This window comes from Neomonachus schauinslandi, chromosome 13 (genome assembly GCF_002201575.2).
Source record: "Neomonachus schauinslandi chromosome 13, ASM220157v2, whole genome shotgun sequence".
Taxonomy (NCBI): domain Eukaryota; kingdom Metazoa; phylum Chordata; class Mammalia; order Carnivora; family Phocidae; genus Neomonachus; species Neomonachus schauinslandi.
This window is the reverse complement of record NC_058415.1, coordinates 87,877,766-87,895,974: the sequence shown is the minus strand read 5'-3', so window position 1 is coordinate 87,895,974 and position 18,209 is coordinate 87,877,766. Positions and strand designations below refer to the sequence as shown.

Sequence of the window (18,209 nt, the reverse complement as noted above, 5' to 3'; positions counted from 1 at the left end):
GCCCACTGTGTGTGTGGCCCTTACCTGTGGTGTTGCACATCAGCTGAGCTGTCTGCCCCTCGGGGACCTTGATTGCCTCCTCCAGGTCCTCATTCTCAATCCTGGGAGGAACTGGGAGAAGCAGGGAGACAGATGGTTACTGACCAGGGTTGGCTGAAGGACTGTGAAGCAGGAAGGCAAGAGCCCAGAACCAAGAGCCTAAGGCAGTCAGTTCCCTGTGCCTCAGTTTCCCATTCCCTTGTGCCTGCTTCCATGGGGCAGTGAGTTCAATAAACATTTGGTTCTGGCTGAGGGAAGTACCAGTGCCTCTGGGGGAAGGCCCTGATCAGAGGAAGGCGGTTGGGTGGTGTTGAAAATATATGCCCCCTTCCACTTTGGGTTAGTCCCTGCTGTTTCCAGAAAGTTCCATGGCAGCCTTAGAGAAGAGGTTGCTCATCAGGCAAAGAAAACAAGCTTTGGCCTCTCCCTCCTTCCTGTGCTGAGTCCCCTGCTACAGCACGAGCCCTAAGTCCTGGGCATGGGCCCCCAGAAGCTCCTAGGTGGGAGAGGAGGAATCCGTGGGGTGCACAGGAGAATGGGGCTATCACATACCCAGGACCTCGACGCTGAAGTTTCTCCGAACCTCCCCAGCCTCATTGCTTGCCAGGCACGAGTAGAAACCTCTGTCTTGTTCCTGTGCCCGGGTCATCCTCAGCATCCAGCCACCTGGGGAGGAACAAGAGTGGGCTCCAAGCACAGCTATGAGCAACCTCTGTCCTAAGCTTAGCCCAGGCTGCTCACCAGGAACAGGAGTGCACCAGGTGCTGTCATTAGATGTGTATGTGTCCCCCCCCCCAGCGCTCCTTTCCTCAGATGGGGAAACTGAGGCCCAGGAGGGTAAACAGATGGAGGGAGCCCCCTGGACATTAGACAGGCACATGGGTAAACCTGAGGACCGTGTTCTAGTAAGAAGGATCTGTCCCCTGGCTACCCCTGGTTCTGGGGATTGGCTGGGGGTAAAAGGACAGCAATGGGCTCTGCAGTCTTAGCCCAGGCCAGATGCCCGCATTCTATTCTAGCAGACCTAGAAAAAAAGCCGCCTTCTCCCAAGGACCTCTCAGAGGCAAGCCAGTTTCTCCCAGGGGAACACAATCAAGGACCATCTAAGACCTGCCCAGGGAAGGCAGATACACAGGAAATGTCATTACTGCTGTTCCTGCACCCAGGGCAGACATCACTAATGGATTGCCATGCTCCTTTCTTCCCAGAAACAGTCTCTGAATTCATATCACAAGGCATCTGGTAGCCCCTACCAAATCCTCAGAAGTGGTGCACAAGGGAAAATTTATTTGCCATCCCGGCTTTGGCTGTGTGGAACAACTGTTGAGTTACTGAAGCTGAGCTTCAGTGGTCTTGAAGTTCCTGCAAGATTTGGAAGGGACACTGCCTCTTGGTCCTCAGTTTCCCCACTTGTATACCAATAAGAACCATCACAAACCAGCTTTCTGGGGAGGATGAATATTCAGAGAAGGTGCTTAACTCAGCATTTCAAAAGTATGTTACTGTTCTGGAGGATGTTATAGACGTGCCATGAGAATTTTTTTTTTTCCTGCAGGACTTATCAGAACCTAAACTATGCAAAGTCACTGTCGGTCTTCAGGAGGGGAACAGAGCAGGAAGTCTTTTCCGAACTTATTTAAATCCAATTGTTTTTCCTGGAGTACCTCAGCTAGCCAGTGTTTTTGGTTGCACTCGTGGGGGACCAACAGCTCAATGGTTATCCCAACCAGGCCTGGCAGCAAAGGGTCAGAGGTCATGGACATGTGATAAACAGAGGCACAGGCAGAGGGCCAGACCTGATAACCAGATACTCCCCTGGCTGGCACCTTACCTGCCAAGAGGTAGGTGTCCTCCCTGGGGCTGATGGGCTCCTCTCCTCGGAACCAGCGGACCCTTGGGGGCGGGACACCTGTGGCTTCACAGAGCAGCGTCAAGGGGCTGTGCAAGGCAGCGGAGACGTTGGTCAGTGGGTCCAAGTCTCCGATGAGCTCTGGGGGCACTAGACATGGAGGAGAAACCACACTCAGGATGCAGATGGGCGCTGTATGCTCCTTCCCCGCCCCCTAACAGCTGTCCCCCCACAAGGACCCCCACCCCCAGTCGCGAGAGTGCGAGGAGCAGAAGTGACAAGATCAGAGCAGCTCCCACTAAAGGGAGTGACTGGTGGCCACAGGCTCGGCTTTGGCTTCAGGCAAACACCTGAATGGGATGCCAGGAGGACTCAACAAGTGCTTAGCACAGCGCCCAGGCTGAGCAACGGGACTGGAACTAGAGCCAGGGGGAACACAGATACGCCCCTGAATCTCCACAGCAGTGGTAAGTGGCACCTCTGCACTTTCTAAAGGATCCATTCCAAAAGGAAGCCACACTCTATCAGGCGGGGATAAGTGGAAGCGGCCAGGGATCCCTGGGGGATGGAGGGGGGCAGGGAGGTGGGAGAGGGCATGACGAGAGAGGCCTCCCTAAACCCAGCTTGCCCACCTTATCTCTTACCACTTCCTGCCCCTACCTTGAGGCATACAATAGGAGCTCAATAAAAGATTAGAATCACGAGGCTGCTGCAGCCACCCTGAAAGTGCCATATCACCCCTCCAAGCCTCTGTAGAGTCTGTTCCCTCTGTCCTGCACACTGTTCCCCTCACCCCGGCACCTGGTTAACTCCTACTCAGCTTTTACATTTCAGCGAAAAGGTCACCTCCTACAGGAGGCCGCCCTGACTTCCCATGACAGTGTTGGGAAGTACCTCACCTAGCCATAGGCCCTGGATCCCCCCATCACACAGAAGTCATGCGGGATAGAGACTGCTTATTTCCCCAGGGCCAGGAACGGAGTAGAGGAACAGCAAGTAAGGGAGAGAAGGAGGGAGGAAATGAGGGCGATTTGGAGCCAGTCCTGATTTTGAGAGCAATACTCAAGGCTTCCCCCCAACAGTGGCCCCATCAGTGGCCCGACTCCTGGGAGAACAAGGGGCTGTGCCCGCAGGTTGGAGTGGCCTTGCTCTCTCCAATCGGCCCCCCTCCCCGCCCTCCTCCAACACGCTGCCGGTCCTCACCCAGCACGGAGAGCGCAAACCTCCTCTCGGCCCTTCCGGCCACGTTCTCGGCCACGCAGCTGTAGCGTCCACTGTGGGCAGCCTGAGCCCGCTCCACGTGCAGCCTCTGACCCTGGTCCTGCAGCCGCAGGCCAGGCTCGGCCCTCAGTGGCCGGCCGTCCCGCTCCCACGCCACCCTGGGTGGGGGCTTCCCCATGGCATTGCACTGCAGAGTGGCCTCCCCATCCTGGACCACGGAGACCTGTGTGGGGGGCTCCCGGGGGCCAGCGATCTGAGGCGGAACTGAGGATGAAGAAAATGCCCGTCAGGGCAGGCCACCGTGGCCGCTGGGCACTGGACACTCGCCACGAGCCAGGCCCGCCCCCATGCAGGCTATGCTCCCCCGGCCACTCGCAGACCTTGCCAGGTGACCTCACCTCTCGGGGCACCCATTTTCCATCTCTATAATGGGGTCACAACAGTACCCCCGGCCCCCCTCCCACACCCTGGGAATCAGGGGCAGGCCCGCTCTTCGGAGGACAGGGTCACACAACACAGCCCTGACAAGGTCTGTGCGGGGTCTCCCTCTGCAGACACCAGGGCCTTCCTGGAGCTTAAACAGTCCCTCGGACCCCTTGGGGAAGGGCCCCTTTCTTTTTTTTTTTTTTAAAGATTTTATTTATTTATTTGACAGAGAGAGACACAGCGAGAGAGGGAGCACAAGCAGGGGGAGTGGGAGAGGGAGAAGCAGGCTTCCTGCCGAGCAGGGAGCCCGATGCGGGGCTCAATCCCAGGACCCCGGGATCACGACCCGAGCCGAAGGCAGACGCTTAACGACTGAGCCACCCAGGCGCCCCCGGGGCAGGGCCTTATTGCACAGGGGGGATGCTCAACAACGCTCTTCCTGGTTTTATTTTCTAGAACGATTTTTATAAGGCCGTGTATCTGATTTCATCCCTGCAGGACAAGTCCACCCAGGAGCGTCACATACATTTTATACTGCTTTGTTTCCAACTGTTTCAAGATTTATTCGGTTTCTCTGGGCCAATGGGGGCTGCTTGGGACCCTGTCATCCCTCAAGCTGACTGGGGGGGTGGGGGGGGAGCAGTTCATAAAACACCAGCCATCTAAGTTCTCATTGCCACAGTTCCTGCCTTTGCTGGGATTCTGGAGGATGCGGTTGGCCCTACCAGGGTGCCTGGTTGCCCCGCCTTCTGGCCCCTTTCACCTGGTTCAGGTCATCCCAGCCCGGCTCACCATGCACCTCCAGCAGCTGGTCCTGGCTGCTATTTCCCGCCACGTTGCTGCACTCACAGGTGTATGTGCCGTCCTGGGCCAGCTGGACCTGTCCCAGGTACAGGAACCGCCCCACAGCGGACACCTGCTCGAGGCTGTTCCCCTCCCCCGGCAAGGGCTGACCTGGATGCAGCAAGAAAGAACATTTGTCCTCCTCTCCCCCCATCCTGGCCAACCCCTGCTCACAACTTCAGGTGTCCGCTTCCACATCACCTCGACCAAGAAGTCTTCCTTGAGTGCCAAAGCTGCCGCTGGCACCCCCTCTGAGCTCCCACAACCCCCAGGCTTCTCCTCATCACAGATCTGCCTGCAGAGCAATGTCCCATCCGAATCCCAGCCCAGCCCGGACCCTCCAGGAAGGCAGACCCTGCCTCCCATCCTCCCTGGGATCCTTAGGAGCATCTTGGGGCCTGACACATAGTCGGGCTCAACGAAGGCTACCGAATGATCCATTCATCTAGCTGCAGGCACCTGGGGAGGGAGAGCAAGCAGCTCCCCCTTACCTTTTCTCTGTCCATGTTCTCTCCCCTGCTGGCCTGCCTTGCTGCTCCCAGGCTGATCCCTAGCCCAGATCTCTCCTCCAGCTCCAGACACCTCCCCCTGACTGCCCGCTTGACATCTCATCCGGTGCCTAACAGAGGTCTCCAAATTAACAAGCCCCAAACTCTAGGTCTGCCCCCAGACCTGCCCCCCAGTCTCTCCCTCTTCGTGATGCTGGTACTCCTCTCCTGACTCTCAGACCAAAACCTCAAGTTACCCCGACTCCTCCTTCTCTCTTCCTAACCAACCTGGCAGGACATCTGCCAGCACTACCTTCGAAAGGCATCCAGACTCTGGACCCCTCTCGCCACCTCACGGCTACTGCCTGCTCCGGGCGGTCAGGATCTCTCGCTTGGAACCCTGCACCAAGCCTCTCAGGGGCCACCCTTGCTCTCAATGGTCTGTTCTCAGCACGGCTGGCAGGGTGAATTTGTTAGAGGATAAATTGGATTGTGGTCCTCCTCTGTCCAGAGGAGGTAGCCCCATTCCTCTCAAGGTAAAAGTCAAGATCATTAGAGTGGCCTCCCATCTAGCCCCCATCACTCTGGTGACCATCTCCTGGTATCTCTCCCTTGCTGACTCTGCTCCAGCCCATTTCCTCTTTGCCTGCTCTTCAAACATGCTTGGCTTATTCCTGCCCCAGGGCCTTTGCACCTGCTCACACCTCTGCCTGAAATGTTTTTCCCTGCAATATTCTCATGTTCATCCCTCCCTCACCTTCTTAAATTCTGCTTGGCGAAATATCCCTGGTCACCCAGCCTGAAACTGCAAACATCTCCCTCTTTTGGTTTTATTTTTCTCCATAGATAATACTTTCCATCAAAGTTATTCACTAACTCTCAGTTTATTATCTGACTACCCCAATCCACCACCATATTTCCAAAGCCCAGAAGGGGGCCTGGCACGGAGAGGCTCTCAGTAAATACTGGTTAAATGAATGAATTCCAAATATTTATTGAGCACCTATTTTGTACCAGGTACTGGCCCGGAATTCAGCCATAGCCAAGACAATGCCCCACGGGGCTCAGACTCATAGGAGAACAGACACTGAAAGACTGAGATGGCTACATGACAGGTTAACACACAGGGGCCGTATCCAGGAGGCCCTGCCCTGGCCTGGGGTGGGGGTCAGGGAGGGCTTTCTGGAAGAGAAGCCTAAGGACCAATCCAGCTCTCGCCGGCTAGGAGGGGGCTGGGGCCCCCGGCAGACTTGGGGACTGAGCAGAGAGGGGCTGAAGGCAGCGTCACTTCCATAACCAGCACCCTTACCCCCAGGGCCGTAAGCCCACTTGTCTCCAGCTCAGCTAGGCTGTGGGGTGGGGGGCACCCAGCGAGGGCAGGGGCACCGAGGGTGGGGCTGGGCGAGGGAAGCAATCATACCGTCCTTCCTCCAGGAGATCTTGGGGAAGGGGATGCCCCGACATTCACAGGACAGCCTGGCAGTTTGCCCCTTGGTCACGCTCAGGGTGCGGGGTTCCCTTGAGGGGAACACAGGAGGCACTGAGGATGAACAGAAGCACAGAGAGAGATGTGGGGTGAGTAGTGGGCTGGGGAGGGAGAGGGATGGGCAATGGAGAAAGCCTGTATCCTGGGACCACTGAGGCACCATTCCCCCGGGGGCGGGGGCAGGAGATCCAGCTGCAGCAGGGCAGGGGGAGGGACCCCAGACCAGCACCCAAGACCCTCACCCCAGACGTTCAGGTTGTAGTGCTTCTCCGAGCGGCCTGCCTGGTTCAGTGCCTCACAGGTATAGCGGCCTGCGTCCCCCACCTCCGCTCTGCTCACCTGGCCACGAGCAAGAATGATCCATCAGCAGGGGCAGCACAGAGATGGGGTTACCCCTGGACAGACTTGTGACCTTGGGTAGGTCGCTTTACCTCACTGCATTCCCCCCCACCACCTGGAACCCAGGGGCAATGAGTGCACCTCTCCCACCTACTGCCCCGTGAAGTTTCCAGAAGCCCCGGCTGGTGGTGGCCTGACGTGGGCCGGGCACATGGAAGGGGGTCCCCATAATGGCAGCCCTGCCAGCCTCACCCCACTTCATATCCACAGCCCGGCCCTGCTAAGGATGGTGGACACACGGCTGGGCCAGCCCCTCTCCTGCCTTTAATCTGCTCCTGGCCTCTTTGGAAAGTCCACCAGAGCAGACCAGAAGGGAAGGTGGAAAATGAAGAAGGATGGGGGCAGGAGATCTTGTCCTCAGAGGTCAGATCCTGACAGAGGGGGTGATGAAGCTAGGTCGTGGCTTTGAACAATGAAGGGGGGGAGGGGGGAGGGGGAGGCATTCTGGGCAGAGGAAACCAAATCGAGGTGCTCAGAGTTGGGAATGATCGCATCACAAGGTGGAGAGGGGTGATCACGCCACCCCCTGTCCTGTAGCTGACATGGATGAGCTGTTCTAGGGGCTGGCTTTCTTCCATAAGAAGCCCAGCCACCCCAGGAAGAAGGTGGCAAGGTTTGTACAGATGACGGACCTGAGGGCCCGGGTGGTCAGGACGTTGCCTAAGGCGGCACAGTCAAGAGGAGGTGGGGCTGAAATGTACATCCAGGCTGACCCCGGAGTCCCTGACCCTAGCTCACCCTTCCCTCGCTGGGCCAGGGGCCCGATGAAGGGATCTAATGCCCAAAGGCCAGGAGGCTTTTGAACAAGGAGCGAAAAACAGGTGGAAAGAGAAAGGCTCAGCTTTGTGGGGACTGAGGGAGGCCCTGCAGCAGCTTCTCACCAGGTCAGGAGGCTGTGCCCCGGGCGCGGGGTCACACTGAGCTGCACTGCTCTCGTGGGGACACCTGCAGGCCCCCTCCCCTCCGGGCTAGCTCTGCTGTGGGTGGAGTCCCCGCTGGCCCCCCAAGAGGCCACCCACCTCCAACAAGGCCTTGTCTGCAGAGAGGTGGACGCCGGGCCGCGGCTCCAGGGGGCGGCCATCCTTCCTCCAGCTCAGCACGGGAGGGGGCACGGCTCGGCTCTGGCACTCCAGGGCCACGGACTCGTTGGCCACGACGGACACATTCAGCTCTTCCCCGAGGATGCTTGGAGGCGCTGTGGCAGGGGGGCGGGAGAGGAGTCTCAGGCGGGTGCGCAGGGTCAGCCCCAGGGGGTGGGGAGTCAGCTTTAGGCGGGGGCCTCCGCCCCGAGCTGTAACCCTCTTATCCTCCCCTCCAGGACCTTCCCAGTCCTGCTCCAAGAGGAGGCTCCCAAATCTGAATAGGCTGGTGGGTCGTAGCAAGGTCAATATCCCACGTGCGATTTTGTGCGTTAGCTATACGAGAGGATACCATCGAGGGAAAGTGGGTGAAGGGGACCCCGGACCTCTCTGTACGAATTCTTACAACTGCGTGTGAATTTACAATTATCTCAAAATTTTTTTAGAAATATAATATCTTTATTTACTTTTTAAAGTTTTTTGAAAAGCAGATCCCTGAGACACCTTTTCCCCGGATACAAAAATGACCAGAGCAGTGTCGGGGTTAGGAAGGCGGGGTCTAGAGTCCGAGCCCCTGGGTTGGAGGCCTGTGTCTACCACGCAGGCACCGTGTGAGGCCCTGGAGATGTTACATGGGTCAGCCTCTCTGGGCCTCGATTTCCTCGCCTGTGAAATCGCGGGGGCTCCGTGAGATTAAACACAATGACACAGTGAGCACGCAATCCCATGACCTATCACTCCAGCGAAGGGAAAGAGCTAGAAAGGACGGCTTCCTCACCCCTCCTACCCAAGGCTCTACGTTTCCCAGAGTTCTCTCGTGTACCTCCACAGACTTCCACAAAATCCCATAAGAGGAAGTGTTAAAACAACAGTGATTGTAACTGTGCTTCGTGAGGGTAGTGAATCCCACGACACTCTCTAAGGTGGGTGCTATCTTCACCCCATTTCACAGATGAGGAAAGGGAGGCTCAGGGGCGCCTGGGTGGCTCAGTCGGTTAAGCGTCCGATTCTTGATTTCGGCTCAGGTCGTGATCTCAGGGCCATGGGATTGAGCCCTGCATTGGGCTCTGCACTCAGTGTGGAGTCTGTGTGTCTCTCTCCCTCTGCCCCTCCCCCTGCTCTCTCTCTTTCTCAAATAAATAAATAAATCTTAAAAAAAAAAAAAAAAGAAAAAGAAAAAGAAAGGGAAGCTCAGAGAAGCAGAGTGACTAGCCCAAGCTCACAGAGCTAGGAAGTGGCAGAGGCAGGATTTGAACCCCACATCTATGACACTCACGAGCTCCAAACACCCACCCCATTGCCTTCCTGGAACGGAGTTACCCCCTTTGACCTAGCACAGTGAGAACTTCTGATTCCTGATGTGGCCCGGCGCTCTTTCCGCCACATCTCGCTCCTTCCACCTGTCCCTGAACACAGAGCTCCTGGCTGTGCAGCTGCCCGCCCACCCACCTGTCCACGACAGGGGAGCTCCCCTCCAACTGACCCCGCGTGATGGCAGCCACGGTCGCAGGCTGGTGCCTCCCGCAGCCAACTGCCCCTTGCCCTTCGGACGTGGTGGGGGAGCCCCCAGCCCCAGCCTCTTGAGCCACTGGCCTGGACCAGACAGCACCCCAAGCCGGAGACTCACTGTGGACATACAGCACGACGTCTCGGCGGTCCTCACCCACCGTGCTCACGGCCACGCACGAGTAGCTGCCCGAGTCCGAGGCCCGGGCTCCGGCCAGGGTGAGGACCCGGCCCCCAGGGAAGACCTGCGCCCCCAGAAGGAAGCCCACGTGAGCTTATGCACCTCAGGGGGCAGCAGCCACACCTTCACACGCTGGCCCCAGCAGGCTCCAGACCCAGAACCCCCCACAGTGCAGGGGAAGCAGGAGCTGGGCCCAGACCTCAGGACTGCTGCCAGCAGGTGGGCAAATGCCATCAGTGCTCCAAGAGTCCTCTAGAACAGTGCTACAGCTACTGAGCCCTTGAAATGGGGCTAAACCCCAAGCACAAAATATATGTACAACAGACTTCAAAGAGTTAGAACAAAAAGAAAAATGTCAAATATCTTAATAATTTCTATATCGATCACATGATGCGTAGACTTTTGGATAGTTTGGGCCAACTAAAATATGTCATTAAAAATTAGTTTCACTTATTTCTTTTTACTCATTTGAATGTGGCTACTAGAAAGTTTAAAATTACATATACGGCTTGGGGCATGTGGGGGGCTCAGTCAGTTGAGCATCTGACTCTTGGTTTCAGCTCAGGTCATGATCTTGGGGTCGCGGGATCGAGCCCCGCATCGGGCTCTGTGCTCAGCATGGAGTCTGATTGAGACTTTCTCTCCTTCTGCCCCTGCTCCCCATGCTCTCTCTCTCTTAAATAAATAAATAAATAAATAAATAAATCTTTTAAAAAATTATATATATAGCTCGTATCGGTGCCATGCATTATGTTTCCGGAGACCATGAGAATCTAGACTTTCCATTTAGCAGCTCTCCTTCCCCCCTTCAGTGAACCATCCTTGGAGGCCCCTGCTTCTCCCTCACCTCGGAGCTCCCAGGGCCTGACCTCTGCCCCTAGCTACCTACTGAGGCACCAGGGAGGAAAGCCAGGGCTGCTCAGCCTGCTGACCTGGAGGCCCGAGGCCCCAGCAGTGGACACAGGGTTTCCATCCTTCAGCCACATCAGCATGGGGCTGGGGGCTCCGGTGGCATTACAGGTCAGCCGGACTGGGGCGTTGAGCAGCACGGGGCCTGGCAGGCTGGGTGGCAATGTGATGCGTGGAGGCACTGTAGGGTGGGGGTGACACAGAGCACAGGGTGAGCCTCACTGAGGGCGAAGCTGGCAGGGCCCCTGGCTGGGCCACCCCACAGAACACACAGCCACAAACAAAAGTGCCACTCCCAACACGGCTATATCACTCCACAGTTCTCAAGCTGCTCGTATCATCTTTAAAATACCACCAGGAGGCTTCTACAGATGGGGAACTGGGAATCAGAGAGGGCAAGTCACCTGCCAGCTAGACAGTGACAGAAATAACACCTGAACTTGGGTCTTCTGGTCAGCATGAGGTCATTATTATGGGGATGGCATGGGGTAACAAGGCTGAGGACCTGTGGGCAGGATGGATGGATGGATGATGGGTGGATGGGTAGATAATGGATAAATGGATGGATGGATGGATGGATGGTTGGAGGATGGATGAATGGATGGATGGATAGAAGGATGGAAGGATGGATGGATGGATGGATGGATGGATGGATGGATGGATAGAAGGATGGATGGATGGATAGAAGGAATGAAGGATGGATGGATGGATGGATGGATGGATGGATGGATGGATGGATGGATAGAAGGATGGAAGGATGGATGGATGGATGGATGGATAGAAGGATGGATGGATGGATAGAAGGATGGAAGGATGGATGGATGGATGGAGGGATGATGGATGATAGATGGATGATGGATGGATGGCAGATGGATGGTGGATGGATGGATGGATGGATGGACTGACAGACAAACAAATGGAAGGACAATTTTTTGGACAAGGACCCCTTTAGTCCTGGGGCAGCTCACCATTGACCCGTAGCCCATACTGCAGCTCTGTGCTGCCTGCCATACTGGATGCCACACAGCGGTAGCTCCCAGCATCAGAAAGTCGTGCCCGCTCAATGTGGAGAACTCTCCCATCAGCTGACACTGTCACTCCCTTCCGGGCAGAGACAGGCTGGCGGCCCTTGAACCAGGAGATATCTGGGGGAGAGAAGAGAGATGCAAGCAGTCCAGCCAGCCCTTCAGACTGCACCTGGATAATGAGCATCCACAAAAGGCTTCCAGGGTGGGCCACATGGCAAGCCTTTATTTCAGGCACCAAGCAAGCCAGAGTTCTCCAGGAAGAAGGCTGGGGGTGGAACGGGGCAGTCTTGTCTGAGACAGGACACAGGCAGAGGGGATGTTCCATGGGATGGAGGCTGGGGCAGCCAGGATCAAGGAGAGTCAAAGCCAGCCCAACTCCCCTCACCTCATCTCCCTGCCAGGAAACCACCTTCAGAGGGAAACATGGTGCACTCTAAATCAGCACCCTCGTAAGCATGGGCCAATGTATCCTCAGCTTCCTTTCACCCTGCCAGGGCCCTCCCCGTCTGCCGAACACTCACACCTAGCCCCAAGCTCCTGGCCTTGCCCCAGCTGCTGGTCTAAAGAAGAGCCCCAGACAGACAACAACTCAGAGGTCCTGGTCCTGGCCCTGGGTCCCAGGGCAGTCCTGTGAAGTTGCAAGCTCTGAACAGAAGCCCCCTGCACGCTTGCTTCAGACACCAGTGCCAAAGCTCTGGGTCCTGGCAGTCACTGGGATATCGAGAAGGAAGAGAGGAAATTCTGAGAAATAGGGGAAAAGCCTACTGAATGCTTGCAGTTCTGTCCACAGCCCAGGTGTTGCCTGGGGCACCGGCCAGCCTCATTCGATGGGGAGCGGGGGGCCGGCTTGGAGATGGCTTTCAGCCCAGAGGAGGGGTCTTACCAGGAGGGGGCATGCCCGAAGCCAGACACTCCAAGGTTACTGAGGCATTTTCCAGCACTGCCTTGTTCAGCGGGCCCGGCTCAATGTTGGGGGGCACTAGGGGAGACAAGGAGAGCCCTGGCTTGGTGGATGTGGGCTCTGGGAGCTCATCCCAGCCACCCCTGATGTCCCGCCCCGGCCTTCCCGAAGGGTATGGGCCATAAAAGCCCTGAATGGCTCATGTCCTCTGAGGGAAGAACCCCACTCCTGAACCCGCACAAGACCAAGGCATTGGGCTGCCCATCTTCATGGCAGGGGCACACCGGGGATGACCCCAGCGCCCAGCTCCACAGGGACAGTCGACAGCCGGCATGATGGAAAGTGACAAGTCCAGGGATTCGCCCACACATGCAAGGACGTAAATGAACCCCAAAATGAATAAGACGAGCAAAGGTAAGTATGAACGCAGATGAGGACATGCTATGTTTTTAAAATCCCATCCCCCCCGGCCCCCTAGAGCACCCCGGGGGCCCCCCCGGGGTCACCCCCCATCCGGCACCCTTGTCCTCACCCAACACCTTGAGGGCCACGTCCCTTTTGCTCTCGCCAGCCAGGCTACTGGCAGCACAAGTGTAAACGCCTTCATCCCTCAGGTCTGCCTTCTCGATCTGGGGTGGGGGGGAGGAGGGATGGCAGAGTATGTGCCATGTGGAGGGTGGTCAGAGGGATGCTGAGACGTGGGGAGCAGCCGGGTTGCCGCAGAGCCCAGGGCGGGAGGAAGGAGTCAAGGGGACAGTTCGGCTCCGGAGGTGGAGTTCTAAGCTCTGCATTCAGAGTCTAGGGACACTTCCCTTCCCCCCCCCCCCCTATGTCCCTCTGATAGCTGACGCTGTCTAGGACCCCCGCCCCTCTTCAGGTCCACAACCCAGCGCTCATCCTGCCCCCAGGCTGCCAGGCCCCCCCTCGGGGTCACTAGGACCTCTAAAAAGCAACCCCTCTACCTGTGTCCAGTTGCCCCACCAGCCCTGGGGCCCCTGAACGTACCTGTAGTTTCCCCCCCAAGGCTGCCAGGGCCACCCCATCCTTCCACCAGCGGAGACTTGGGGCGGGTACCCCAGTCCCCACACATTGCAGGGTCACAGGCTGCAGGAAAAGGGCTGTGATATTGTCACCCCCGACGATGGCCACCAGTGGGAGCTCTGGGCAAGGGGAGAGGCAGGGAGGGCGCAGGTCAGGGTCAGGAGAGGTGCAGTGAGCACCCAGCCATCCCCTCAATGCCTGGGGAGCAGGGAGTATCCTTACAGGGCTGGCCTCTGGCCTCCATCCACTCAACTCAACAGACACTTGGCTTAGGGGGAGAGCACCAGACCAGGAGCCAGCAGAGCAGGTCTTCCCCTTCAAAATTCTCCTACCCATCCATCCACCCATCCACGTGTGCACTGAGCATCTATTCTGTACCAGCCTCAGGGGTAGAGCAGAGAACAGCGGCTACAGTGCTGCCCTCCCAGAGCTCCTAGAGCTGGGCAGGGGACATGGACAACCCAACAGGCAATTTTTATACAGTGTGTGGTAGGCCATGGCCAAGGTAGGCTAGGCAGGGCAGATTAGAACCACCACGGGATCAAGGAGGGCTTCCTGGAGGAAGGGGTGTTTTAGGACAGACCTGAAAGAGAGGGAGGAGCTAGGCCGGCAAAGAGGAAGAGGGAGAATATTCCAGGCAGAGAAAATAGTATTTGCAGGCTTGGAGGTGAGAAAGCTGATGTATTTAAAGAATTGAAAAAAGGTCAGCGCCGTCAGCATGAAGAGAGCGAGTGAAGAGAGGGTGGGCTGGGGAGGGGAGTGACAGCCTGCACATAGGACATGTGACAAGTGTGGAAGCAGCTGAGGCCAGCCTCTCACACCTGTGTCTCTTTGGGGAGCTGGAAAGTCCCGCCTAGAAATGCCGTCTAGGGAAGACCAGCCCTGGGCCCTTCCCTCATCCACCAGGGCGACAAAGGCACGGATGGAGGCCACGGCCCTCTGGCTCTGCCCACCCCTGGCACCTCAGGCTGCCCATGTCCCCTCACCATGCACGGAGAGCTCCACCTCAGCCCCAGCGGTGCCCGCCTCGTTGGTGGCCTGGCAGGCGAAGAGGCCTGCGTGGCCCAGTTCCACGTGGTGGATGCGCAGCGTGGCCCCCCGTGAGGCGACCTGCACCCCAGCCAGCTCCTCGGCCGGGCGGCCGTTCTGCAGCCACCTGAGGGGGGTGGGGAGGGGGACATGTCGCTCAGCCAGAGGCCAGGGAAGGCAGGGTGGGCAGGATCTCCCTGGCCCTGCAGCCTCCTCCGTACTCCTGGGCAGGGGGAGTGTCTCCCATCCCGACCGACACCCCCAGCATGCAGTCTCTGCCTGCCCCCACCCCGGTCCTGGCCTCCACTGCCCCATACGCACTGGAGAGTGGGCACAGGGGAGCCTGAGGCCTGGCAGGGAAGTTCCAGGGGCTGTCCCACGAGGGCGGTCACCTGGCTGGAGCCTTCAGCCACCAGGAGCTGTGGGGGCACTGAGGGCAGGACCCACCATTGGGAGTTTGGGACTGAGCAAACCCAAGTCCCCAGCACCTCCCGAGCAAGACCCAAACCTCACCCTTCAAGTCCCCCAGGAGGCCTTCTGGTCTCCCCACAGGCTTGGCCTGTTTATTAAATGTCTGTCCCCCTACCAAACGGAGGCCTAGGAGTCTCGTCTGCCTTGTTCTCGGCTTTCTCTCCAATACCACATGGGCCTGGCCCACAGGTGATGCCTGAGAAATGTCTGTTGAATCGAAGAAAGCAGGCAAGGCCCACCCCGCCCTGGAACCAGAGCCCACAGCCCAGCTTTGGGCCTCAGGGAGCCCATGACAAATGTCCGGCCCGTCGACCAAGAGTGGAAGGCAGAGTGGGTTCCTGTCCCAAGCGACCTGGCTCAGGGTCCCCGAGCAGGAACAGGAAGCATGATCCTGGGGCTCAACCCCACCCCTTCATAGTTCTGCAGGACCTCCAGCCCAGATCTGTGTGTTCACCTGTCTCATGCAATACGGGGATGCTGGGCCTTCACCACCTTGTGTCCCCTCAGGGCCTGCAGGGACCCACACACAGTGGGTGTAGGAGGACTGGTCCACAGCCCAGGTGACTCAGGGGGGACAGTCCCCGGCTCACCTTGCACTTCCACGGAATACTGCAACACAGCCTCCCCCGCGGGGCTGCTGGCCACGCAACTGTACGGGCCTCCGGACGCCTCCCCCAGGCTCTCCAGGCTCAGCACGCTGCCTCCCGCCTCCAGCCATGTCTCGTTGCTCTCTGCCACAGGAAGTCCCCCGTGGTACCAGGAGAGGGTGGGGGGCGGGTGGCCTCTAGCCACACACTCCAGCGCCAAGGGCCTCCCAGCCACAGCCTTCACCACACGAGGCCCTCCTCCAGCGCCCTCGATGGTGGGTGGGACTAGGGAGGAAGCGGGGGCTGCTCAGGGACCAGAGGGGGACACCTGTCTGCTCCCCGCCCAGCAGGCCAGCGTAAGCCCCTCGCTGACCCACCTCCCCTGAACCACCTGCTCCCCTGGCTGGAAGCATTCCCTCCCCTCCTCTGCCCCTGGGCCTCATTGCTCCCCCAACACTGCTTGCCTCTTCTCTCCACCCCCGCCATGCCTGCGAGCTCCCCGAGAGCAGAACAAGAGCTTGTCTGTGTGTGCCTCAGTGTCTGCACACAGTAGGTCTCTATTTCTGCGGACCTCAAAGTGATGGGCTCCCCAGGGCCCGAGACCAGAACCGCTGCTCCTTCAGGTCCCTTCCCTGGTCTGAGGAAGTAGACGCCTGGGGCAGGCCAAGCCCGGAGGGTCCGTGGGGGGTCAGCCCTTGATGGCCAAGGGGATAGTCCCCCCAGAGGGGGACTTCTCTCTTCCCCTCCAAAGGGCCCCCCGTTGTGGAGACCACGGAGCCCTCCCCAGGAGGCATGGGACATGACCGCCTGGGATGAGCCTCTCAGTCTTGTCTGGGTCACAAGCCCCTTTGAAAATTGTATGGAAACGCATTTTCCACTGCATTTCCAGGAGGTCCTCCGATCCCCAAATGAGAGTCCCCGAGATGGCAGCGGGGCGCGTCCTCAGAGGCTGCCGGCGAACCCCAGATAGCCCAGCTTCCCTTCAGGATCCCCGTGGCTCCAGCACCCAAGCCCTCTGCATCCTCAGGGGCCAGAGCTCAGGAGCTGAGTCCTCTCGAGGGGCCAGGATGACCCCACGGGCCTTCTCAGACCCCATGCCTGCCCACCTACACTCAGTTTTTCCTTCCCTCAGAGCCCAGCCCCTCAAAGTGGGTCTACACCCAGGTAAACAGCACAAGGTATACATTCAGACCCCCGTCCGCACACCATGAACCAGGTCACATCACCTCCTAGCAAGTGACCCGCGGCTAGCCTCTCACCCCCAGAGCCCCCTGCACTCATGGGTAAGTGGGAGACAGGGAGACAAGGCCCCTGAACCCTGATGAAATGAGCTGATGCTATGAAAAGCCCAGGGGCCCTGGCTCACAGTGAGTGATTAATGAAGAGCAGTTAATTATTCACTGAAGAGCAGTGAAAGTGCTAACCCCAGAGGGAAATGTGGGTTCTCCACTTGGCTCTGCCTGGGCCCCCAGACAGGCCCTTCTGCCCCCGGCCTCAGCATCCCGCCTGTCTGGGTGAGGGAAGCTGTATAAGCCGAGATGGCCATTCTCCCTGGGTAACTTTTCAGTCTCATTGTCCTGGGCCTCTGGCCACTCCCCTCGGCAACTATTGAAGACAGGCCCACCATGGCCCAGAGTCTCCCGCCCCCACCCCGGCACTGCCCACCCCAGCTGACCACTGCTTGTGCAAACCCTGGCCGCTCACCATAAACCGCCAGCCTGGTGCTCTTCTCAGTGATGCCCACAGGGTTCCTGGCCTGGCAGGTGTAGATGCCAGCATCCACGCCCTGGGCCCTCCCCAGCTGTAGCTGCCGGCCGCCCCTGGTGTAGACAGCCTTGGCGCTGAGCGGGAGGGAGGCCCCGTCCTTGAACCAGGTGATGTCAGGAGCAGGCACTCCTCGGGCCTCACACAAGAACCATACTGGGCGGCCCTCCATGACGGCCACCTCGCTCGTCTCGTTGGAGCCCCAGATGGTGGGAGGCGCTGAGAAGGACAAGGGGGGGGGGTGCTGGTCACAGGGAGCCTCCCCAAGGCGGCTGGTGTCCCAACCCCAGAGTGGTAATCACATGCCCGTGGGCCACAAGCCCTACATATGTCACTGGCTCCTAGCGCAGGGTGTGGAATGCGTGGGGCACGGGGACAGTAGAGGGTTGGGGACAGATGAGGACAGGCCTCTCGGGACCTGCTGATGTGGGATCCACCCGGTCATCACAAGAGGTGTGGATATGAGAGGAGCCACAGGTCTGGGCTCTGGACCCACTCTGCCTCTAACTCACTGCATGACCAGGCACAGGGCACTTTCCCTCTCTGGCTCTCAGTCTCCCCATCCGTAAAATGACCGAAATCAGGAGTTCACCATTGGGGATACCCACAGCGATTCAGGGGGTGTGTGGTCATAGCATGAAATAGCATTGCATCTCAGGATGGAACAGCTCCGCCCTTCCCAAACTCCTTCCATACTGATTACAACAAAGGGAAAGGCACGGTTTGATAGACTGTGTATATAACCCTTCTAGCACCTTCTATATCAGTGCTCTCTTGCTGCATTTGTTTCCACAGCTTCTTCCCTGAAGGCCAGGTTGCCCCGGCTTCCCACTTACAGTTGCGATACTAAATATCCTTTTAAATAAGTGTGTTTCCACGTAAGACAAAGAACTCGTTTTAAAGAAACAATCATCCTGAGCAGGATCAGGAATAAGAAAGCTGTAAAGCTGGGGATGGGGACA

At 58.0% G+C, this 18,209-nt stretch overlaps 1 protein-coding gene across 1 annotated transcript in view; it reads right to left on the bottom strand.

Moving 5' to 3' along the window:
• Positions 1-18,209, bottom strand: part of HMCN2 (hemicentin 2) — a 150,859-nt gene that overhangs the window by 54,597 nt on the left and 78,053 nt on the right. Inside the window, exons 31-48 of the mRNA XM_044920435.1 lie at positions 17,188-17,466; positions 15,487-15,768; positions 14,747-14,855; positions 14,383-14,552; positions 13,361-13,515; positions 12,888-12,984; positions 12,338-12,433; positions 11,395-11,571; positions 10,450-10,607; positions 9,458-9,581; positions 7,771-7,946; positions 6,595-6,691; positions 6,287-6,406; positions 4,328-4,489; positions 3,092-3,373; positions 1,871-2,038; positions 592-705; positions 25-111 (exon numbers count right to left, since the gene is read on the bottom strand). Coding sequence (XP_044776370.1) covers positions 25-111; positions 592-705; positions 1,871-2,038; positions 3,092-3,373; positions 4,328-4,489; positions 6,287-6,406; positions 6,595-6,691; positions 7,771-7,946; positions 9,458-9,581; positions 10,450-10,607; positions 11,395-11,571; positions 12,338-12,433; positions 12,888-12,984; positions 13,361-13,515; positions 14,383-14,552; positions 14,747-14,855; positions 15,487-15,768; positions 17,188-17,466 — 2,853 coding nt within the window. The remainder of the gene's footprint in view (positions 1-24; positions 112-591; positions 706-1,870; positions 2,039-3,091; positions 3,374-4,327; positions 4,490-6,286; positions 6,407-6,594; positions 6,692-7,770; positions 7,947-9,457; positions 9,582-10,449; positions 10,608-11,394; positions 11,572-12,337; positions 12,434-12,887; positions 12,985-13,360; positions 13,516-14,382; positions 14,553-14,746; positions 14,856-15,486; positions 15,769-17,187; positions 17,467-18,209) is intronic.